Source organism: Acomys minous, assembly GCF_964271855.1.
Source record: "Acomys minous genome assembly, chromosome: 9".
Lineage (NCBI taxonomy): Eukaryota > Metazoa > Chordata > Mammalia > Rodentia > Muridae > Acomys > Acomys minous.
In genome coordinates, this window is record NC_140490.1 from 84,099,852 (window position 1) to 84,124,771 (window position 24,920).

General features: G+C 48.4%; 1 protein-coding gene across 1 annotated transcript in view; it reads right to left on the reverse strand.

Moving 5' to 3' along the window:
* Window positions 1–5,634: 5,634 nt before the first annotated feature.
* The window catches only part of ACER1 (alkaline ceramidase 1), a 31,049-nt gene continuing 11,763 nt past the window's right edge, over window positions 5,635–24,920 (reverse strand). The window contains exons 2-6 of the mRNA XM_084795955.1: window positions 13,434–13,548; window positions 13,187–13,328; window positions 12,408–12,545; window positions 7,717–7,854; window positions 5,635–7,473 (exon numbers count right to left, since the gene is read on the reverse strand). Coding sequence (XP_084652081.1) covers window positions 7,305–7,473; window positions 7,717–7,854; window positions 12,408–12,545; window positions 13,187–13,328; window positions 13,434–13,548 — 702 coding nt within the window. The 3' untranslated portion in view covers window positions 5,635–7,304. The remainder of the gene's footprint in view (window positions 7,474–7,716; window positions 7,855–12,407; window positions 12,546–13,186; window positions 13,329–13,433; window positions 13,549–24,920) is intronic.

Here is a 24,920-nt window from a genome sequence, read left to right on the forward strand (position 1 = left end):
GTGGGGGCCCGCCGGGCTGCAGTCCGAGCGACGAAGCCGTCAGCCAATAGGAAGCAGGCGCCGTAGGGGGCGGGCGGAGGGAGGGAGGGAGGCGCGAGGCGAGCGCGGCCGAGCGGCGCGAGGTGTGCGCCGCACGTGGAGGGGGCGGGCCAGGCCGCGGTGTGGCGCTTGCGCAGTGGGGCCCCGAGTGGCTCTAGCGGGAGGGTCCCCGAAAGGGCACTAAGATTTCGGGTTCGAGCCCTGGGAAGAGAGAGGACACCGACGATGTTTGGTGATGCTGTGTGACGAAGCGGGCCGTTATCTTACCAATCTGGATCGCGTAAAGCTTGTGGATTCAGCCCGATTCTCCCTCCCAAGGCATCTCGGTTTGCGCATCTAGAAAAATGAAGCCGGGAGTCTGGCTGGATGGTCAGAGTCAAGTCGGGGTTCCCCCGCAGCGGAGGCATGTAACTTCAGCGCCCTCTTATGGCCTCCTGAGCACTGCCCACAAGTGCCAGCGCTCACATGAAGACGGCAGACGCATAACTTAAAATAATTTGAAAACAGACATACAACCAGGCAGGGGTGGCTCACGCCTTAATCCCAGCATTCAGGGAAGCAGAGGCAGGAGGATCTTTGCTAGTCCAGCCTGGTCTACAAAGCCAGTCCAGGGCAGCAAAGGATACACAGTGAAACCCTGTCTCAAAAAAACAAAACAAAATCACAAACTGGAGTCCCTTCGCTGCCTGCACTAAGCAGCCCGCCGCCCCTCCCCCCCACCCCCTACCCCAGTATAGCTCTTGAGCAGCGCACCGCACCGCACCGTAAAAGCTTTAAGCTTTTCTTCCTGCCTCAGGCTGCGAAAGAGGAGCAAACAAAATAGCGACTTCTGTCAGAGCTGCACATCCCCACTGCAGGAGCTGTCCATGGTGACCTTTCCTGCCTCAGCCGACTGTCATCACGTGAGCTGTCCACGTTGACCACGCCCTTTTCCTGCCTCAGTTTACCGCCGTGGACAAACTTCGTAGATTTTGTAAACCCTCGAGGCAGCAAAGTGGCCAACCCCACCTGAGGAAATTCCATCAGCCCAGTCCCTCAATCCGACCCATCCCAGATTGTGCTAATTTGAGATGAAAAGTCTAGACAAAAAGCCACCAAACCATGAATAGGAAAGCCCACTAATCCTTGAGCTCCCCAAACTCAGGACTTGAAATCCCACCCCACCCTCACTCTGGAGACCCCTACCCTAAGAAATCTTATATAAAGGCTGTGTCTGCCCCTTCCCTCTGCCGCTGCCTTCTCCTGGGAACAGAGGCAGCCACTCCTGGATTTGCCCTTCCTCTCCTGGATTCATCCCTCCAATGAATCTCTTAAAAAACAGGTTTACTGCCTGGTGTGACTCTCGTCAGAAGAGGAAGCATTGAAAAAAAGTGGAGCGGGGCTGAGGACCCTGAACTCCTGAGCTCAGCTGCAGATAGCCTCTACTTGAGGGGGCTTCCTCTCAGAGCTGTGTGGTTCCTGGATTCAAGAGTCTCAGGAACGCCCTTCCATCTGAGTACCAGAAAGGCTGACAACACAAACAAAAATGGGAATTGTTTGGGAGTGGTTCTTCTTGCTGTGGTTGTAACAGTGCACTTTGAAATAGTGCCATTCTTTTTTTTGGGGGGGGGTGTTTTCTTCTTCTTCTTCTTCTTCTTCTTCTTCTTCTTCTTCTTCTTCTTCTTCTTCTTCTTCTTTCTTTTTGGTTTTTCGAGACAGGGTTTCTTTGTGTAGCCTTGACTGTCCTGGACTCGCTTTTGTAGATAAGGCTGCCTTCGAACTCACAGTGATCCACCTGCCCCTGCCTCCCAAATGCTGAGATTAAAGGCGTGTGCCACCACTGCCAGGCTTAAAGTGGTGCTGTTCTAAATGATCTGTAGTTTCATTCCATCAACACCAGGAAAGGAACAAGTCAGCAGACTACTGTAGAATTTCATGTATCCTGCCATACCGGCAACTGATGGCAGGACCCCCACCACCACCACCATCGCTCTGCACCCACAGGCCTGCCTTCACCATTTATTTAGAGGCTGGGGGGTAGGGCATAGTTGGTAGAGTGCCCACCCAGGATGATGAAACTTTGGGTTCCATCCTCAACACCCCAGAAGCCAGTTGCAGTGACACAAGCCTGTCATCCTAGCACTTGGGAGGTGGAGGCATTTAAGACTGTGAACTCCTACAAAGCAAGTACAGGACAACCAGGGCTACACAGAGGAACCCTGTCTCAGGGGTTGGGGGGATCCGGGCTCAGTGGCGCACGCCTGTAATCCCAGCACTTGGGGAGGCAGAAGCAGGCGGATCTCTGTGAGTTCGAGGCCAGCCTGGTCTGCAAAGCGAGTCCAGGGCAGCCAAAGCTACGCAGAGAAACTTTGTCTCAAAAAAAAAACTGAAAAGGGGCCGGGCATGGTGGCGCACACCTTTAATCCCAGCACTCGGGAGGCAGAGGCAGGCGGATCGCTGTGAGTTCAAGGCCAGCCTGGTCTACAAAGTGAGTTTTCTTGTAGTTATTGAGGAATGGTCTCCATAGCCCAGGCTGGACCTGTGATTGCCTTGCCTCAGCCTCCTGAGTGCTGACTGGTTATGAATGTTCCTGGCTATGCCTCCATTCTACACCAATTCTATCCCTTCCCACCTGACTAATGTCTTTGAGTCTGACCGCTCTGGGGACCTCCTAGGAGTGGGACCCTGCACTGTTTGTCCTTCTGTGTCTAGCTCACGCTGCTAAGCTTTGTGTCCTCAGAGCAGATGTCAGAACATCCTTTCATTTGCCTGCAGATATCCTTGAATGTTCTTTTACGCTTGTCCACTCAGAGTCGACACTTGGGCTGCTTCCCCATTCAGTCTTGAAAAGTTTTTAATTGTTGTTGAGTGTGTGGGTTTGTCTGTCACAGCACACTCAAAAAAAAAAAGTTTCAGTAAATGATCTCCTCAGACAAAGAAAACCCAAACAATAAAAATTTAAAAAGTAGTAGGTGGAAAAAAATTACCATTTTTAAATCTCTAATGAGTTACTACCTTATTTATTCACTTATCTAGTTATTTGGGTTGGGTTTTTTTTTTTTACTTATTTATTTATTATTATGTACACAGTGCTCTGCTTGCATGTACACCTGCAGGCCAGAAGAGGACATCAGATCACATTATAGATGGTTGTGAGCTACCATGTGGTTGCTGGGAATTGAACTCAGGACTCTTGGAAGAACAGGTGGTACTCTTAACCACTGAGCCATCTCTCTAGCCCTATTTGGTTTGGTTTTTTGGTTTTGTTTGTTTTGTTTTGAGGTTTTTTTTGTTGTTGTTGTTGTTTTTTGATTTTTTGGTTTTTTTGAGTCAGGGTTTCTCTGTGTAGCCTTGGCTGTCCTGGACTCACTTTGTAGACCAGGATGGCCTTGAACTCCTGAGTGCTGGGATTAAAGGCGTGCACCACCACACCCAGCTGTTTTTTGTTTTTTTAACTTTTGTGTTTTGCTTTGTTTTGTTTGAGACAGGATTTTTACTATGTAGTCATGGCTGGTCTGGAGCTCACTGTGTCAGTCTGGATCTCACAGAGATCGGCCTGCCTCTGCTCTCTCAGGTGCAAGGATTAAAGGCATGCACCACCACACCTGGAATATTTGAGGTTTCTGACTCAGAGTCTCACTCTGTACTGCAGCCTGACCTCAGACACAGTGGTCCTCTGGCCTCAGCCCTACCAATGCAGAGATGATGGCCACCAAGTCTGGCTCTGAGCAAGACTTGCATTTTACTGTATATGCATGATTGGGCACCTGCAAGTTGGTCTGTCCCCAGTGCCCATGGAAGTCAGCAAAAAGTATTGGGTGGGGCCCCTGGAAACGAAGCTACAGGCTTTTGTGTGGGACCAGTGTGGGTGCTGGGAACCAAACCCGGGTCCTCTACAAGAGCAGCCAATGCTCTTACTGGCTAAACTGTCCCTCCATCCCCTGAATAACTCAGATATAGATATAGATGTAGATGTAGAAATAGATATATAGATAGAGATAGAGCGGTGACTGCTGGATGCTAAAGTCCCTCACCTGGATGAATGGCAAGCATAGGAGGCAGCTTTGCACCCTGGGAATCCTGCTGGTTTAGGTTACGCCCACTCTCTTCTTGCAATAATGCACTTGGTGGCCAGCCTCCTTTCCCCAACGTACTTTACAAATACACCTCTCTCCAAACCACATGCCCAGCAACGCCAGGATCCTTGCTCCACATCTGCCTCAGGCTGCACACCCTCTCGCACCTGAATGAGAGCAGAAGCCTCCCTGCACCTGGTGACCATCGAACTGAGGTACTTTTTACTCAGGTGCATGCCCAGTGTGTCCAAGGATGAGAGCCGGAGAGGCCAGTGTGCCCTGAACTAGTTTGGGGTGCATGCGCAGCAAGGCAAAAATTGTGTCTTCCAGAAGCCAAGTAGGGGGGAGCTCCCTATTTACCATTTTATGTTTGTGCATAATCAGGTGTGCATATGATTAAAATCAGATGTATGACGGCCATGTACATGCGCAATAGGGAAATGTTATACGATCTAGCCTACCAGTCAAAATAGAGAGCCAGGACCTGGAAAGATACCAACCATTCACAACACATCCTATCCTTGCAGAGGAAGAGGGTTTGGTTCCCATGCTGCACACCAGGCAGCTCACATCCACATGTAACTCCAGTTTCCAAGGGGTGTGTGTGTGTGTGCGCGCGCGCGCGCACGCAATAAAAGGAGCCCATAAGCAAGGCAGTGGTGGCGCACGCCTTTAATCCGAGCACTTGGGAGGCAGAGGAAGGCAGATCGCTGTGAGTTTTTGGCCAGCCTGGTCTATAAAGAGAAACCCTGTCTGGGGTGGGGGGCAGGGATGTCTCGTGGTGGGGGGGAGCCCATAACGATGCCAGGAAATAGACATCCTATATTCAAACTAAGATTGGAGCCATCTAAATCAAGCATTCAAGGTCATCCTTGGCTACATAGAGAGTTTAGAGCCAGCCTGAAACCTTGTCTCAATCAGAAGGAAGGAAGGAAAGAAATGGAGAAGAGGAGGAAGAAATAAGGAGGAAGAGAGAGAAGAGCAAGTGGCAGTTGGAGGGTTCGGTGCAGGGGTGACTAACAAATCCTGTCAGATCTCTCTGGCATCTTCTTGTCAAGTGAATCCATGTCTGTGCACCTGCTGCCCTGTGTGGGCCACAGCATGTGTACGAAGGTCAGAAGACAACTGTAGGAATTGGGTTTTTGCCTTCTAGTCTCTCTCCGTGAAAACTCTAGGGATCAAATTCAGGACAGGTCATCACACTAGCCTGCAAGCCATCTGAGCCATCTCCCCAGTGCACACTTACAACCTTAGTTTGTGTAGGTGGATTTAAGGGATCAATGGCTGGAGGGAGGGGGTAGAAGGAAGAAGGGAGGGAGGGAAGGAAGTGGATGGGTAGGTGGGTGGGTGGGTTGGTGGGTGGAAGGGTGGATGGGTGGGTGATCAGGGCATGAAGTGGATGGCTGGATGCACAGAACGTTGGTGAACGGATGGGTTGTGGAAAGGGTGAGTGGGTGGTTGGTTGACAGGTGGATGGATGCATATTTTCAAGGTTATGCCAAACACGTCACACACCTAAGCTAACTTTAATCAACAGAAATCCCCGGGAGGAAATGAAATTTTATTTACAAATAGTGTTTGAACATCAGCACTAGGAAATGTCATACCCTCAGGACAATCCAAGTTGAAATCTGTGGAATAGAAAGTCAGAGCTGGACATAGCTCGCTCTAACTCTGCACTCTCAAGGCATCATGGAGCCTCCTTTTCCCACCAGACTTGCCTGGAATGGCCACTCTGACGTGCTCCCCACCCCCACCCCCACCCCCGACACACCCTGTTGCATGATGTCACCCACGTTGACCTTCTATTTTCCTCTCTCATGGCTCTCACGTCTGCTACCATGCCGAGAAAGTGTGCAGTGGTTCTAAGAGATCGATATGCATATTTATCAGTATGAAGTGGGGCCTAGAATGTTCTCTAGGATACTCCTCATTTTCCCGGAACACAGTCCATGACTCAAGTTGAACCTATAATACTCATAAGCAGCCGGACGGTGGTGGCGCACGCCTTTAATCCCAGCACTTTAATCCCAGAGGCAGGCGGATCGCTGTGAGTTCAAGGCCAGCCTGCTCTACAAAGGGAGTCCAGGACAGCCAGGACTACACAAGAAACCCTGTCTTGAAAAACAAAACAAAAAACAAACAAACAAAAAAAACCTCATAAGCAGTCCCAGATGTGCAAGATGCCAAAGAGCAAGCATTATGCTTCAAGCTGGTGCTGTATCAGCCACTTACCCATCCACCCATCCACCCACCGCCACATCAATGGCCATGGAGAAGTTGGGGTCCTACAGGCAGAAGTAGGACACAGACCAGTCATTCCACACAGCAGGCAGCCCCTGCCCCTCAGAGCCAGAGCCATAAGAAAGCCGTCTTGTGCCAACAGAGTAAGGTGTGTGGGTGAGGGAACTGCAAGTGTCCCAGTTGAAGTCCCGGTCCTTTTTGAAGGAGAGATAAACCTGTTTGTGATATGATCTCAAGTGTGGGATCAGAACGTTCTTGTGAGAACAGGTGAGGTTAATCCACTAGAAGGCAAACTGCCTCATGCAGGAGCTTGATTGTTGCCAGTTGAAAAGATCCTGTGAACAGACTCTGGGAGGAGATATATAAATGAGCCCGAAACTGGAGGCGGGGCCTTGGGAGACTTGGGATAGTTTTGGCTGTTCATCGCTCCACTTCAGGATGCTCCTAGAGAGAACCACTCGAGGGAAGGCTTTGGGGTCTCCAGGCTCCTGCTGAGGTTCCGGGTTCTGGTTATTCCAGGTTCCAGCAGAAGAAACCCTGCTGATTACGCCAGGAGAATCGTTCCTTGGAACTGATATCCTTATGCTTTTGTTATTCTTTAATCCTCTCTTCCTATCATTTAAGTTAGTCGGGTTATAAGGGACGTATGCTTGCTTAGTAAGTTTGTAATAAAATATGTTGGTTAAGCCAGGCGTGGTGGCGCACGCCTTTAATCCCAGCACTCAGGAGGCAGAGGCAGGGAGATCGCTGTGAGTTCGTGGCCAGCCTGGTCTACAAAGCAAGTTCAGGACAGCCAAGGCTACACAGAGAAACCTTGTCTTGAAAAAAATCAAACAAACAAACAAAAAAACAAAAATAAAATAAAATAAAATATATTGGTTAAGAAAACCGAGCCTACACCTGTCCTCGATCCTCAGAACATAGGAGACTTGGTGGCTGGTCAGAGAGCAAAAACTCCAGCAGGGCTCAGCAGCTCTTGTCATTGTCCTCGACCTCCACATACGGTAGCCCAATGGGCCAACTATCCCGGGGCCAGTAGTGGATTTTGAGGGTTTGATTTGGCATCTCATACTGGGCATCCACCAGGACCATGGTCACTATACCATAAGGGAAGGTGATGCTTATGAGGACATGCCTGTGGGCAAAGGAGGGTGCAGTTAGAAATCAAGCGATGCTCCTGCCCAGCCTTCTTGTGGTACCACAAATGCTAAGTGGTATCTTTAGATCTAGATAACCAGGTATAACTTCTCCCCACCACCTCCATATCCCAGTGTCTGGGGCTTGGCCCTCTTCCACTCCTGCACCCCAGACCTCCGCCACAAGCTCTGGCACCTGAACTCTGACTTGGGGGTTTTGGGATCCAAGAGGGGTGTTTTACCAAATGCTATGCAGGTAGAAGAAGTGAATCCTCTGCCAGAAACTGCAAAGCATACGATCGCTGATCCAGCTGGTCAGTGCAGAGGCCCATAAGACCACAGATATCTCAATCATATGCCGAAGGTCCCCATTGCTGGTCCTGAGGACAAAGAAAGTGACTGAGTTTGAGGGTGGGTGAGTTGTTTATGGGAAGATGGAAGGATGGATGGATGGATGGATAGATGGATGGGTGGGTGGATGAATGGATGCACAGATGGGTGGATGGGTGGATGGATGAATGAATGGGTGGGTGGATGGATAGGTAAGTGGGTGGATGGATAGGTGGGTAGATGGATGGATGGATGGATGGATGGATGGGTAGATGGATGGATGGATGGATGGATGGGTAGATGGATGGATGGATGGGTGGGTGGATGGGTGGATGGATGGATGGATGGATGGATGGATGGATGGGTAGATGGATGGATGGACGGATGGGTGGATGGGTGGGTGGGTGGATGGATGGATGGGTAAATGGATGAATTGGGGGGTGGATGGACAGATGGATGGATGGACAGATGGGTGGATTGGTGGGTGGATGGATGGATGGATGGATGGATGATGGGTAGATGGATGGATGGGTGGGTGGGTAGATGGATGGGTAGATGGATGAATTGGGGGTGGATGGACAGATGGGTGGGTGGATGGATAGATGGGTAGATGAATGAATGGGTAAGTGGATGGTTCGATGGATTGATGGATGGATGGATGGATGGATGGATGGATGGATGGATGGTAGGTGGAGAGAACTGATGAATGCATCTGTAATAACACAGAAGGTAGTGTCTCAAGTAGCTGGTGGGAAATTCCTCTATCCAAAAGATGTGTCTCATAGGTTGTGGTGTTTTCAAGGGAGTTGGTGTTTGCTGTAGCTTGGCTTTTGGGTGTCTCCCAAAGGCCTTTCTGTTAAAATATCTGTCTTCACCTCCACTCTGTAGGGAGGTAATGGAAACATTCAGAGTTGGGGCCTAGAAGAGGTTTTTAGGTCACTTAAACTGTTTTTGAAAGGAGTTGTGGGAACCCAAGTCCTACTGACTTAAGTCAGTAGGGTCAACCAATCAGTATGCAGCTGTTTAAAACAGTGAGCCAAACAACACACAGACAGACAAACATAAACAATTAGCTCAAACCAGACTCGGAAAGGCACATTTGTCATCACAGGACCTAGAAGCCTGAGGTAAGAGGATTACTGTGATTTTGGAGGCCAACCTGAGCTACATAATGAAGCCCTGTTTGAAAAAAGAAGAAAAAATGGGGAAAAAAACTAGAATTGGGCTGGAGAGATGGCTCAGCTGTTAAAGGCTAGGCTCACAACCATAAATATTAGAGTTCGGTTCCCAGCACCCACGGCTGTCTCTTCAGCCACCAAAAAACAAACAAGCAAACAAAAAACTAGAATTATTTTTACTGTCTCTGTCTCTTTCTCAGTCACTGTCTTTTTTTGTCTCTGCCTCCTTCTGTGTCTCTGTCTCTCTTATCTCTGTCTCTCTCATCTCTCTGTCTGACATCTGTCTGTCTGTCTCTGTCTCTCTGTCTCTCTGTCTCTCTGTCTCTCTGTCTCTCTGTCTCTCTCTCTCTCTCTCTCTCTCTCACACACACACACACACACACACACACACCATATCTGCCTATATGTTCCAAGCATGCTTGGCTAAGCTAATTCTTTTGTTCAGCCTCACAAGTACCTGAGACTGACTAGGTCTATATCCTGTGGGGTCAAGTGGGACCAATCTTAACTCTTCATGTTGTTTCAGTTATGTTCCTATAGCAGAAAGCTAACAATGGTGCCTACTGTGTCCTAATAGCTAAAAGTGAATAAGGTGTGTGTGTGTGTGTGTGTGTGTGTGTGTGTGTGTGTGTGTGTACAGTAGAGCAGTGCATTTTCTGGCAGCCATGTCTTGAGATAACTCAAGACCAGAATGTAGGTTTCCGGTCAACAAAATCAAATCCAAGTCCCAGAAGAAGAGTGTTTTACAGATGAATGAATGAGAAGGTTTTCTTTTATATCAGACATACAGGCCGGATCACACAGAAGGTCTGATCTCTTGCCAGAACAGCCAGGTTTTGAATTAACATTCCTCTGCATCCTGTAGTTTCATTGGCTTGACATTTGGTTTCTGCTTGGATTGACCACTAGTTTACAGTTCACTTAGGAGTTCTGGATATCTCGACCTGTGGGTTTCAGTTGGCTCAACCTACAGAACACAATCAGTTCGACCTCTTGTACATTGTGGATTTGATCTATGCTACACAGTCCGCTCAAACTATTGTACACAGTTGGCTGAATATATAGATTTTAGTCAGCTTGACCTGTAGTTCATAACTGGTTTGACTATAGTGATTTCTGCTGGGATTGGCCAATGATTTCCAGTTGGCTTGGCCAATGTTGAAACCCAGAAAGAACTAGAAAGATTGGAAGAGGGCCCTGTGGAAGGACACTTTCCTTAGCCATCTCCCTACGGCTTCTTCTTCAGCCAGCTGTCCTAGCAGCTGGAGGCTACAGTCTCTGCCAAGGAGGTGCTATCCCTGGGGATTACTTAGTACCAGTTCAGGTTAGTTCGGTCCTATTTTCATTTTGAGGCTGGCCTCTTAAACTCACCGTGCAACCCAGGCTGGCATGAAACTCATGATCCTCCTGCCTCAGGCTCCTGGGTGCTTGCGTAACAAGCACATAGCACCTTCCCTGCTTCCTTCTCTATCTTTCAGTCCCTCCTCTTGCCCTGACACCCCAATACCTTTGTCTCAGATTTCCAGATACCCCAAGAATCCAACCCCTGGTAACACAGGGGGTCCAGTTCCACTCTCAGGGTTTTCCCTCGCTCTACCCTCTCTTTTTATAAAGAATCTCTTGTTTTTAAGTGTTTCTTAGTTGGCCCTATTAAGCAGGCCTGAGTTACTAAGACCCTGAGTTACAAATACAAATCATAATTATCATGGCCCAAGATCTAGCTCAGTAGCAGAGTGTTTGCCGAGTGTGTAAGAGGCCATAGGTTTAATCCCCAGCACTTTAGGCCAGGGGAGGAAAACACATTAAGAGAGAGAGAGAGAGAGAGAGAGAGAGAGAGAGAGAGGGGAGAGCAGGGCGTGGTGGCACAGGCCTTTAATCCCAGCATTCGGGAAGCAGAGGCAGGCAGATCGATGTGAGTTCAAGGCCAGTCTAGTCTACAAATCGAGTCCAGGACAGTCAAGGCCACACATAGAAACCCTGTCTCCAAAAAATCAACCCCCCCCCTGAAAAAACTTACATTCTGCTTTAATCCCAGCACTCGGAGGCAGAGGCAAATGGATCCCCATGAGTTTGAGGTTAGCCTGGTGTACAGAGTGAGTTCCAGGACAGCAGAGGCCACACAGTGAGATCCTGTGCCAAGAGAAAGAACTAAACAAACATATGTAATTGTTCATTTTAAGGAAAAGGAGGGCACGCTGTAAGCCGGGTGTGGCGGGAGGAGGAACAGGGGTTCAAGGTCCTTCTCTGCTTCACAGCCAGCCCTGGTGCAGTGTGGGTCTGTGAAGTCCAAAACTGAAAATTAAATGAAAAAGGCAGGCTGCAGGCTGCTGAGATGGCTCAACGGGTAAATGTGCTTGCCTAGTCTGATGGGTGAGACCCACGGTGTGGTGCACATATGCTGTGATACATATAAATAAAAAAAATTATTTATTATAAAATACATGTTTGGTTGATTGGCTTTTTGGAGACAGGGTCTCTTTTTTTTGGGGGGGGGGTCTGAGACAGGGTTTCTCTGTGTAGCTTTGGCTGTCCTAGACTCGCTTTTGTAGACCAGGCTGGCCTCGAACTCACAGCAATCCGCCTGCTTCTGTCTCCTGAGTGCTGGGATTAAAGGCGTGGGCCACCACACCCAGGTGAGACAGGGTTTCTCTGTGTAACCTTGGCTGGCCTGGACTCACTTTGTAGACCAAGCTGGCCTCAAACACACAGCGATACGCCTGCCTCTAAATTCTTAGTCCTGGGATTAAAGGCGTGCGCCACCACTCCTAGCTTCAAAGTATGTTTTAAGACAGGTTGACAAATTGCTCTGAAGCCTTGTGCTTCCTGTCAACGGATCAACATGGGGAATGGGCGCCCCCTGCAGGAGACTGGTGTCAGGGAACACGAAGAGCATAGAACATCGGTAAACTAGTGCGCAGCTCCTAGGGGGAACAGAAGCCCATCTCTTAGGCAACTACAACCGCTACTCTCTAAAAAGCATTTACTACAATTCTAATTTTTATCCGGCACTAGGAATAGAACCCATATATTAGTACATGGAATGTTAAGCAGGACCTTTATACATGAGCACTCAGCTCCTCACAGAGGGTTCTAGGCTGGGCTCCACCCCTAAACCACAACTTTCGCAGCCCTTCGCTTGGGGGATTTTAGGCTGGGCTCCACCCCCGAGCCACGCCCCCAGCTCCTCCCTGAGGGTTCTAAGCGGGGCTCTACCCTTGAGTTCCAGCTTTTGGAACTCATTTTTTTTTTCTTTGTTCTTTTCCTTTGGTGTTTCGAGATAGGGTTTCTCTGTATAACCTTGGCTGTCCTGGACTCACTTTGTAGACCAGCCTGGCCTTGAACTCACAAGCGATCAGCCTGCCTCTTGCCTCCCAAGTGCCGGGATTAAAGGCGCGCGCAACACTACCGCCCGGCAAGGAACTCACTTCTTGTACTCTTTGCGCACAATGTAGAGGATGTGGATGGCGAGGCTGTTGAGGGCGTACGCATTGACCGTGGGCTTCACGAATGACAAGAAAGTGCTCATCACAGTGGCGATAGCTACCAGGCAGACGAAGTAGAATCTGAGGGCGAGACAGGGTGGGCGAGTGAGCGTGGCCCCGAGGTGCTGAAGGACTTGGTGAGGTCACCCTTGGGCAGCCAGAATCGATTTGATGAACCAAGAACTGCGGGGAGCCTAGCTGGGCTCAGAGTTTCCTTGGGTCTCCTCAGGAAGAACAATTCAAGAGAACCGGGCGGGGGAGGGGGGGGAGGGGGCAGGGGAAGGGCGGGGGGGGTACCGAGGTAGGGACTAAAGAGAGCCTGAGGTGGGCGGGGAGGATGAAGAGGGGGTTAAGTGATTCAAGAGTCCTGGGGTTTAGGGGTGCTTAGGGAGTTCAGAAGATGGAGATCGGGTTTCAGGGTAAGGATTATGAGGGTACAGAGGACCCTTGGCATGGGTTCTTTTAATTCCCCCCCCCCCCCCCCGTGGGTGGCTTAGAACTAGAAAAAAGTTCTTGATTTTCCAGGTGGTAACAGGACAAGGTGTGTGAAAGCCCAGGTGGATCGTGAAGGACCTTTGGGCGAGTTTTGGGTAGCCTGGGGGCACCAAGGAATCGAAAGCCCTCCCAAATGGTCCCGAGTTGAGGATGGGGTAAAGGGAAGATGACACGGGGTCCACAGAGAGTGTGAGTCCCCCCCTGTCCACACCTCGTGTGTGCTCTACCTGTTCCCCTTGACGAACTTGGGGAAGTAGCAGCGGGGCAGCCACATGCTGTAGCCACTGGACAGTAGCCACAGGATGGAGATTTCATCCAGCATCTGCCCCAGGAAGCTGAGGGTCATGTGGAAATACATGGAGAACACACCTGCGGGTGGGGCAGAGGGAAGCAGAGGCCGTCAATCAAGATGGGGGTGGGGGGGAGGGGCGGCGCTTCCAGAACATTCCCACAGCTTCATACACCCATACCTACCTGTGGCCATGAAAAGGACTGAGATGACATAGATGGCCCAGGTACGCTTCTGGGCGTACGGGTGCATGAGGAACATCATGAGGGGTCCAAAGATAAGAAAGAACACATTGCTGAACTGCGGGGGAAACAAGAACAGGGCTGTTAAGGTGAGGAGGGGTGGGGTGGGAGTTCCTGTCCACCCAAGGCTCATTCAGAGCTGCCCCCATCGCCTGGGCTGTCCAGGATTCCATCACTCAACTGTCAGGTTCCCAGTTCATCTTTCCAGATTTTAATTTTTTTGTTTTTTGTTTTTGTTTGTTTGTTTGTTTTTCGAGACAGGGTCTCTCTGTGTAGCCTTGGCTGTCCTGGACTTGCTTTGTAGACCAGGCTGGCCTCGAACTCACAGCGATCCACCTGCCTCTGCCTCCCGAGTGCTGGGATTATAGGCGTGCGCCACCAACGCCCAGCTCAGATTTTAATTTTTTAGTGGTTTGGATGTTTGTTTGTTTGTTTGTTTTTGAGACAAGGTCTCACTATATGGGTCGTGGTTGTCCTGGAACTCACCGTGTAAACCAAGCTGGCCTCAAATTTACAGAGATCCACCTGCCTCTGCCTCCCAAAAGGTTTGTACACCATGCCTAGCCCTTCTCTCTCTCTCTCTCTCTCTTTTTAAAATTGTTATTCATTAGTATTGCTGGCCTTTAATTCGCCCACTGAGTCGGTGGCAGTAGGTTAATGTCTATGAATTCAGCCAGCTTTGTCTGGAGAATCCCAGACAGCCTGGGCTACACAGTCAGAAACTCTCTCTCTCTCTCTCTCTCTCTCTCTCTCTCTCTCTCTCTCTCTCTCTCTCTTGCTCTCTCTTGCTCTCTCTCTCTCTCTCTTGCTCTCTCTCTCTCTCTCTCTCTCTCTCTCTCTCTCACACACACACACACACACACACACACACACACACATCATTATTATTATTAGGGGATTTTTTGTTTTTTTGTTTTCAAGGCAGAGTTTCTCTGTGTCGCCTTGGCTGTCCTAGACTCCCCTTTGTAGACCAGGCTGGCCTCGGACTCACAGCGATCGCCTGCTTCTGCCTCCCGAGTGCTGGGATTAAAGGCGTGGGTCACCATGCTCACAAGTCATTATTATTACTAATGGAATCCTGGACCTTGGCTAGGCTACTGGGAAAGAGCCCAAGCCCTAAACCCCAACACCGGACACCCCTGGAGGAGTCTAGGCAGAAACTCCACCCATGACCATGCCCCTATCTCCTCCCTGGGGGATTCCAGGCACGGTTGGCAGAAGATGCCAGTGCTTGCTGCCAACTCTGCCGTCCTAGATTAGCTCCCCAGAACCCACACGGTGAAGAGAGACCTGACTCCTACTGGTCATCCTCGGATGCTCCTCTCACCACAATGCCTCTGACAGTGAACCGAAATGAACTCTTTCTTAAATTGCTTTTGCCATGTTTTTGGTCACGGCCACATTGCAGGTTACCATGTGGGAAGGAGTGTAAGCTTTGTCACAGGTGACAGCAATCTTGGCGGGCTTTGCCCTTGGACACACCACGGATACTCCCTGAGATTAACCTTGAGATAGACTGGGTGGAGCCATCCTGGGCCTGGAATTCAGGAAGGGGACCTGGGGACTCCACCTGGACTATCGTGTTTCTAATCGACCCTCAATGGGAGAGGGAGACCGCCTCTTGCACGTGAGAGACAGGCAGGTGGAGAGGACAGAGAGGAGCAGCAGGTTCAGACCGGGCTTGAGCGCATGTGGATAGGGAAGAGGATCAGCGAACAGGCTGGACCAGCGCACAGGCCAGAGACACCTAGGGACCCGTCCCGTGGAACGGATACCGGAAGGTTCACTCTTTTTTCCCTTTAACCTTTTTTCCCTCTTGTGTAAGCTAGTTGGGTTGTATAATAAAGTTTAATTGTTAAAAAAGAGAGCCAACATTACCACACAAGTTTCTGACACACACACACACACACACACACACACACCCGCCCTGCCACTTCTTCCCCCTTGGCTAAACCCAGGATGTGGCTTGGTTGGTTGTGTACAAGGTAAATTCCAGAGACTAACACAGCGTGTTAGTCACACAGATCTGAGTCTCTGTTTTTCTTCTATTGTAGCAAAGCTACTTGCCAGGCTCCCTTGCAGCTACACAACAGCCATGTGACTAGGCTTTTAGCCAGCACAACCGTAGCTTCCAGGTTGGGTCTCTAAAGGTAAAGGGCTTTGCCCTGCCACTCCCCTTCCCCACCCCACCCCACCCCACCCCACCCCACCCCACCCCACCCCTCTCTCTCTGCAGCCCAGCTTGGTCTTGATCAAGGCAAACTTTCTACTCAACCTCCTGATTTCTAGATGTTGCAGGCGCAAGAGGGCTGGCTCAGGATGCAAAGGCGCTTGCCGCAAAGGCTGCCAACCTAAGTTCAGTCCCCGGGAACCCGCATGGTAGAAGAAGAGAATATGACTCTCATGACAGTACGCCTCTGGCTTCCATATTTCATGGTGTGGTGCGTGTGAGTGTGTGCACACATGTAAATAAATAGAGAAGGGATCAAGACAGCCCAGAGTGACCTTTGGACTCATGCTCCTTTTTATGTCCATCTCACAAGTGCCAGGATAACAGGGGGTGCCACTGTGGATGGCTGAACCAAGCAATTCGGTGGTGTTTTTTGTTTTGTTTTGTTTTGTTTTTTGTTTGTTTTTTGTTTTAGGTTTTTCAAGACCAGGTTTCTCTGTGTGACAGCCTTGGCTGTCCTAGACTCACTTTGTAGTCCAGCCTGGCCTCGAACTCAGATCTGCCTTCCTCTGCCTCCCGATCGCTGGGGCTAAAGGCCTGCGCCACCACGCCTTGCTAGTGGTCTTTATTTTTATTTTTTTTTAAACATTTATGTATACAATGTTCTGCCTGCGTGTGCACTTGCTTGCCAGAAGAGGCAGCAGATCTCATTATAGATGGTTGTGAGCCACCACGTGGTTGCTGGGAATTGAACTCAGGATCTCTGAAAGAGCAGCCAGTGATCTTAACCTCTAAGCCATCTCTCCAGTCCCGCTAGTGGTCTTTTTGCGTCACAAAGAACCTTCAGTTCTAGAACCATCTACTAGAGACTGAGCAGGGTGGCGTATTATTTAAGAGCACTGCCTGTAGAGGTTCAATTTCCAGCGAACACATGGCCACTCACAACCATCTGTAATGCCAGTTCCAGAGGATCTGATGCCCTCTTCTGGCCTTTGCAGGTACTGCATGCACATAACATACATGCAGGCAAAACATTCATACACATAAAATAAATTAAATACACCTAAAAATTTTAGAAGCTAGGCATGGTGGCGCATGCCACCATCCACTGTTCTCCAATTTCTGGTAAGCCAGGCTCTCTCCCTAAACCTCTCCATTTCTGCTAGGCTGCCAGCCTACAGACTTTCAGGATCTGTGGTCTCCACTCTCCCAACGCTGAGGGTTCATACATGCTCAGCTATGCCTGGCTCTTTATGCAGGTGCCCAGGATTCAAACTGAGACCCAAACGCTTAAAGAACATGCTTATTCCCCGAGCCATCTCGGCAGCCTGGACGTTTCATTTCATCACAATTAACAGGGAAGGACACCAAGTCCTGTACAGCTTAGTCCTGGAAACTTGCCTGGGGCCATGAGGGAATGAAGAAAAGACAGACACACAAGCACAGAAAAGCTGGGATCAGATAGGCCATGTTGTCTGGTGGAGATGCACCAGCAACAGCAACCAGGATAGTCAGTGCCTTTATTTTATTAATTTGAGCCGGGCGGTGGTGGCGCACGCCTTTAATCCCAGCACTCGGGAGGCAGAGGCAGGCGGATCGCTGTGAGTTCGAGGCCAGCCTGGTCTACAAAGCGAGTCCAGGACAGCCAAGGCTACACAGAGAAACCCTGTCTCGAAAAACCAAAATAAATAAATAAAAATATTTTATTAATTTGAATGCGGTGGGGGGGCGGGAGTAGGATGGCTTGTGATACACAGCTTGAGCGAGGTGCTTCAGCCAATCCCCAAAGGTCTCTGTAATGGAGCTGTCTCAGGCTGAGGAAGATTCAGAGGAGGAAGCGATGGTTGCTAATTTTTGCACACATTGTCAGCATCCACACTCAGAAAGGCTTCGTCACTTCCTTGGGTGGGAGGCATTGGGGTCTTTGACATGCCTGCAGTCATGCCAACCTCACACAAGTCCTCGGGGATGTTAAAGCAACTTTCATTCTCCTGGGTTTTTGTTGGTTGGTTGGTTTGGTTATATGCAACAGCACTTCTCTGTGTAGCCTTGGCTGTCCTAGACTCACTTGGTAGACCAGGCTGGCCTTGAACTCACAGAGATCCGCCTCCCTCTGCCTCCCTCCCTCCCAGGTGCTGGGATTAAAGGCGTGCACCACCACACAGGGCACCCACACCCAGCTCTTATTCTCCTGTTTTAAAATCACTTTGGGAGGCTTACTGCCTCCATCTGCTAACCCAGGCCTAGTCCTGGAAGCATCTAGGTGCCGTACAGTCTAATCTAGGCCTAGAACGTTTCAGACTTTACTGCTTAATAAGCTTGCCCTCACTTGTTCTTTCTGAGCTCTTGTTGGCTGGTTCTGCTCTGGCTCAAACGCCTCTCCCAGCTGACTGATTCGATCTGGCTTCTCTCTAGGCCTCTGGCTGAATTGCTCTGCTTGGCCTCAAGCTAACTCTAGCAGTCTGCCCTAATCTTCTGGCTCCTTCTCCTTCTCTGGTTCCTTCTGTCTTCACCTGTGTCTAGCTGGTTCTTTCTTCAACCCGTCTCTGCAAAACTCTCCCAGATAAACTGCCTCTGATTTCCATGAACTGAGCTGCCACAAACTCAACTCCACTGCGCTATCTCCGGACTCACTAACTCATCTGAACTGCCTGAACAGCGCTGACTAGAGCTCAGATCTGCATGCCTCTGTCTCCTGAGTGCTGGGAATAAAGGCGTGTACCACCCACCACACCTGAACCTAAGCTTTTCTCTCTCTGAAACTTGATGTATACCAGGCTGGCCTTGAATTCAGAGATCTGCTTGCCTCCGTCTCCTGTTATTGGCATAAGGTTACTGTGTAAATCAAATGCTGATTTTTGTAAACCAATCCCCCCCATCTGGTTGCAAGCCTTGTTCTAAGATTTTCCTGTCTCAGTGCTAATATAAACTCTGCTTCCCAATTGTCCCCACCCCCCTTAGCAGCTTACAGCCAATCACTGAGCCGGGGAGAGAATAGGGCGGGACTTCCTGCCAGGTAGGGGAGGAGGAGTTAGAAGGAGAAGAAGAGGACCAGCCATAGGCAGAGGTGCCGGTGAGATGAAGAAGATTCAGCTCAAGCAATGTGGGGACTTTGGCAAAGATGGAGTCAGGATAACACAGAGGGTTAAGCACAGACATTAAACTGGTCAAGATTGTGTGGTAAAGCTTTATAAACAGATATAAAAGAGTCTCAGTTGTTTTTTGTAATGGCCGGGTTAAGAGAGAAACTAAGAGACATAAACACTGTTTTAAAAAAGCAACCCTCAACACCTGGGATTAGAGGCGTGTCTGTATCTCAGCCGGATCACACAGAAGTAGAAGGGCTCTAGGGATCTCTTGCCAGAGCAACCATGCTCTGAGTTAAATTCTTCCTCTGATTCCTGTGCTTGGGGAATCTAAGTGACGTGGCCATCCTGTTCACTAACCACGTGGCTCTGGAGTGGTACCTGGTTCCCCAGCAGCCATGTCTGACCTGCAAACTAGGCACCGTCACCTCCCGAGAGCATTGGTCACCCAAAGGCCCCCAGGATTTACTGGCCTCAGTGGCTACAGTTTATGCCAGGCTAAGAACACCTGCCGTTCCTGTGGCGCTGCCCCGTGATCCCAGCTACTGCAGAGGCCGAGACAGGAGAAACAAGCTCAAGGGCTGCTGCCTTGCAGTCCCCAAGACAACTCGGCAGGCACTCACGCATGAGGACCTAAGTTCAAAGCTCCAGGACCCAAGTAAACCTCAGCAGTGCACAGCGTGAATCTGGTCTCTTGAGGAGAGGTGAAAGGTGAGGGGGTGGAAACAGGAGAACTGCCGGAAGTGCGTCAGCCTAGTGTGCTCAGCTCTGTGGCAGATGGACAGCAAGGACTGACACCTGTGGCTGTCCTTTGGCCTGCGTACAGCTACTGTGATGTGTGTAGCACATATCCATGCACACACACATTCACAATATACATATACATACACACACACAACCTGTGAAATAGAAGTCAGGCCAGTTTTATGGCTGAGCAGGTAAAGACACTTGCTGCCAAGTCTAATGACCTGACTTGGGTCCCCAGAGTCCCCAATGTGGAAGGAGAGAAACAACCCACGACTCCCGGTCCCCCCTACCCCCTTCCCACTCTGTGCCACACCCATGCATGGTCTTGGCGTGTGTTGATGACAGCGACTGCTGTAGCAGCTCCAACTGTGCCCTGGCCCCTGGCAGCAGCGGCTGGGCACATAGTGGCCCCAGTGGCACTTTCAAAACCACCTGCAGCTGCTGCTTAAAACTTGTGGCTGACGGCCATGTTGGTTTTGGGATAGAGGGGGTGGAGCTATGGCTTCATCACCATCTTGACTAAGGAAAGCACATGGCTAACCACCATCTTTTTTGAGGGCCATTAGCTGCCCCGTTCAAATCCTACTGAACTCCAATTGCAACTTCTGTCTTTTAAGTTTCTGCTGTTCAGTCTGGATTGATGAAGTTAATTATAGGATTTATCTTTACCTAGTCTCTTGTTTTATGTTTTCAAGGCTAAGTTTAGCATAGGTAACTAAAAACAATTTATTTAGTTCAGCTATACTTTATAGATGATGGTCCTCAAACCTGTCAGAGAGTCTATAGAATAAATATATTTCAGTGCTTAATAAAAAAAATCCTCTCTCTTTGATTTTCTTTTCTACTGCTGCCCGCTCCCTGCTCCTAATTATCTCCTTTTATACTGGAAAAGTGACAACTCTCATTTTAAATTGATATGGGTTTTTATACAAATTCAAAGTTATATATTTACAACATGCTGTATATATGATTCAACCCTGGTTCAAAACATTTTTTGTTTCAAGGTTATAAAGGTCTATTCAGATAAGCTAATGTAAAACATCCATTTGTGCTGAGCGTGGTGACGCACACCTTTAATCCCAGCACTTTGGAGGCAGAGGCAGGTAGATTGCTGTGAGTTCAAGGCCAGTCTGGTCTACAAATCGAGTCCAGGACAACCAAGACAGAGAGACCCTGTCTTGAAACACCCCAAAAATCCATTTGTTTATTATGCCCTCCCTCCACTCTCAAAAGATTAAAAATCACTGTCTTAGAAATACATTTAGCCTAGTTTTCTGAATATGGTAATGTTATTAATCTATTATTAGACTTTTATAGGCTCTGGCCTTTTTTTTTTTTTTTTTTTTTTGGTTTTTTGAGACAGGGTCTCTCTGTGTTAGCCTTGGCTGTCCTGGACTCACTTTATAGACCAGGCTGGCCTCGAACTCACAGCAATCCGCCCGCTTCTGCCTCCTGAGTGCTGGGATTAAAGGCGTGAGCCACCACACCCGGCCTAGTTTTTAGTTTTTCAATACAAGGTTTTTCTGTGCCTCCCAAGTGCTGGGATTAAAGGCATGTGCCACCACGCCTGGCCCCAAAACCTAAAGTCTTAGTATTTCATGATTAAAATAAGCTGTAAACCTTTTATTGGTTTTAGGATTAAGCTTTATTTAGATCTATTTAAACTAGACATGGTCTTTAAACACCTAGAAAATATGGCATAAGCACAGATCGTAGTGTTCTGTTTAATGTTTACAAGGTGTGGTTTACAGCAGATTACTAAATACATGCAAAGATTGCTTAACTCAAATATGCTAATTCTTAAGCTTGTCAGAGATCTGCTGAATATGGCATTTAACATATGTAAGTTTATTATAATAAGCAGAGATTTCCAAATCCTAGCAGTAGTTCTACAAGGTCTCCGAGAAAATTTGGGCACAATGACAGATGACTTCAACCCTGGATTGTGGTATGCTAACTGGGCAAGACCGCCCCCAACGCCTCACCTCTGCTAGGGCCCAGCCTGAACTGTGGACAAAGTAAACACCCGGAGAATTATTGTCTCATGTTGCTGAAAATGAGCCGAGGTTAGACTCTCCCATATTCTTCCACAGAAATAGCCTCTCGCCTTCTGTGCCTGACTGCCTCGGCCCATGGTGCCATGAAAACCACAGGAGCCTGGAATACTGGTTCATGTGCCGGACTATGACTGACTAGTCATCTCTGTCATTTTTATTAATGCATAGATTCATGTAGGTTATAATTCATCTTTCTCAGGCCTCAGATCACACTGACGGCTAAACTAATGGTACCTTGATAGCCAGAGAAGGCAATTAGCTCCTTAGCCCAAAGTAATTCACCATGTCAATTCATTGGCTAATTAAAACTCCTAGGTACTAGATCTGTACCCACAGACCTCATGTTAAAGATAAACAGGCGTCAGATGCTTTCTCAGTCCTGATCATATTCAGGGGACCAGGCCTTAAGCTTAACTCCTAGAGTCTACCTCACAACCAGACTCAAAAACCAGGTCTCACATACAACATTTTACCATTCTTTAGCTAAAACTGCTCACAACAGTTTCATCTATGCCTCACGGTAAATAATCATATAAGGATACAGAAGTTTAAATTAATAAGGAAAGCTTCTAAGACAGTGTTTGAGAGTCTAAGAAAGTGTTTTAAGGTTTTGGTAAATGCAAGTTATGAATGTTAGAGAAGCTAGGAAGGTCATGATAAGGTGACGCTTCAGATGCTGTTGTGTTAACTGTTCAGAGCTTTGACATTAGTCAGTGGGGTTCTGATTTATTAATCCAACTATGAGAGAACATTCCACTATATGATCATTATCATGGTTCCAAGCTCAAGATTTTAAATTTCCTTTGATCTTTAGCTATATATTTAAAATGTTTCTTACTGTGACATATATATATAATCTCCAGTTTTCTGAATAGAGGAACTCTTTTCTGTTCTGTAATCATACTAAAAATTAAGATCAAGTGATCTTTTGCCCTTCTGCTCTAAAGAGGGTTCCTGTCCGCCACGTTACCACTTTACAGATGCCACAAAAGATCCATAAAGTTCTGCCCGTAAAGCTCACCTCAAAGAGTATTCATTCTTTTTTTTTTTTAATACCTTAAATTTTTTTTTATTTATACAATATTCTGCCTGCATGTATATCTGCAGGCCAGAAAAGAGCACCATATCTCATTATAGATGGTTGTGAACCACTATGTGGTTAGTTGGGAATTGAACTCAGGACCTCTGGAAGAGCAGGGGGTGCTCTTAACCTCCAAACCATCTCTCCAGTGCCCCCGCCCAGGGTATTCATTCTTTTAACCCAAGGTTTCTTCCCCCAAGCCTCTGCAAGCTGTAACACATAAACATTTGTTACTGCCTTTTTCTACAATGTTTATTTCCCTGCAGATTGCAAGCAATGGTAATGCTAACGTGTCTAAAATGTATCTACCTTTGTAAACTTAGAAGGATTCTTGTAAGCTACAGGAAATCCACCTCTCAGATCAAATAGAATCCAGGTAAGTACTGCCAATCCAAAACCTAAGCTCCCTCCTCTTCCCTATTTCAGATGTTGAGATTCCTCCCCCACTGCCCTGGTTTTGGGATTCCCCTCCCTAACTTTTCCAGCTACCTGATTGCTACATTCTTGCACCCAATACTGGCTGAAGGCTGAGTCTTCCCTTCTGGTTGACACAAACGCTTCCTGCCAACCTACGTCCAATCCCTTCATCTAGGACCCTCCCCCTTGGGTAAGACCTCCCTCTGCCAGCACACTTTCTCTCCCTCCCACTCTCACATGTGTTCTGAATCCTAGCGGCAGGTGACCGGGTCTGCTTGGGCCATGCCCTTGGCCTCTGACCAGCAGCTGGGATGCCTTGGGCAGGTCACTGATTTCTACTCTCCCTATGGGAGTAGTCCATTTGGCGTCCCTCCAGGTTTCCCTCTGGGATGTCTTTTGGAGAATTTCAAATCCCTACAGCTGCACTCAGGGCTGGGAAGCTCACACACCTTTGCCACCAGGCTTGGACAGATCCCAAATGCAACCTTTTAAATAACTGCCAGTGTTGGGTAAGTGGGAGGAGGTTCCCTACGCTTTCCAGACTTTTCTCTTCTTCCCTCTCCCAAACGTTTCAAATGTACCCCTAAAGACATTGTCTTCCTAACCTACTTAACTTTATCTTCTATATATATATATGTGTGTGTGTGTGTGTGTGTGTGTGTGTGTGTGTGTGTGTGTATGTGTGTGTGTGTGTGTGTGTGTGTGTGTGTTCCAGTATCCCGCCAGATTTCCTACATCCAAGACGGCGCCAAAGCAGCTACCCACAGGTGCTCCAGGCGAGCCTCACAGATCCTAGACAGCAAACACAACCCAGCTTGCTGTTCCTGGACTTGGCCAACATCTCGACCTTTTGCTCCCCCACCCATTACCACCCCAATGGCAGCAGGAAGTAGCCAAAGACAATTGCTTTCTTCATTCCTTATCCATTTTTTAATCAACAAAAGGCTGGGAATGGTGTGCTTCGGACCCGGCTCCCTATCTGCTGCGGGGCACGGCTGGCACGCCCTGCCCTCTACCCTGAACTCTCCAAGACACGGGCTCTTCTTTCCCCTTCACCATATAATGCAGACATATGGCTACTCTTGCTTTCTCTCTCTCTCCTCCCAACCCTTTCACATGGCAGCCAAGAGCTGCTTCCAATGAACCCACATTTATATGCTTTAGCTTACCTTTTATGAAGGGCAGTCCAACATCCTCATTTTTTTTTTTTAATTATGGGAAAAGGGAGGAATGTTAGCATCTGGCAGCCCCGCTAACCTGCCTCTAGGTTGCTTTGCTTAGCAGCCTCTGGCAGCCAGATGTGCACCAGATATAAAAAGGACCAGCCCACCTTCTCTCTCTCTCTCTCTCTCTCTCTCTCTCTCTCTCTCTCTCTCTCTCTCTCATTCTGTCTGTCTCTCTGTCTTTCTCTCTGTCCCCCTGAGGTGACACTCCTCCCTTTTTCTCTCCCCATTCTTCTACAATAAATCTCCCCATATCAGATCTTTAGCATATATATATGACAACAATTTTGTCACAGTTTGGTGGTTTGGTTTGGTTTAGTTTTGAGTAGTGTTTTATTTTGTTTCTTGGTTTTGGGAGGGTTGCTATTGTGTTGGGTGTTTTTTATAGATTTTTGAGAAAGAACTGAAAGGAAGGGAGAAAGAATCTGGAAGAACTTGGGGTAGGGTAATAAAATGATCTAAATATGTTTAAATTTTAAAAATTTTTAAACAATTTATTTTATTTGCATTGGTGTTTTGCTTGCGAATATGTCTGTGAGAGGGTGTCAGATCTTCTGGAACTGTAGTTACAGTTATGAACTGCCATGTGAGTGCTGGAATTGAACTCAGGTCCTCTGGAAGAGCAACCAGTGCTCCTAACCACTGAGCC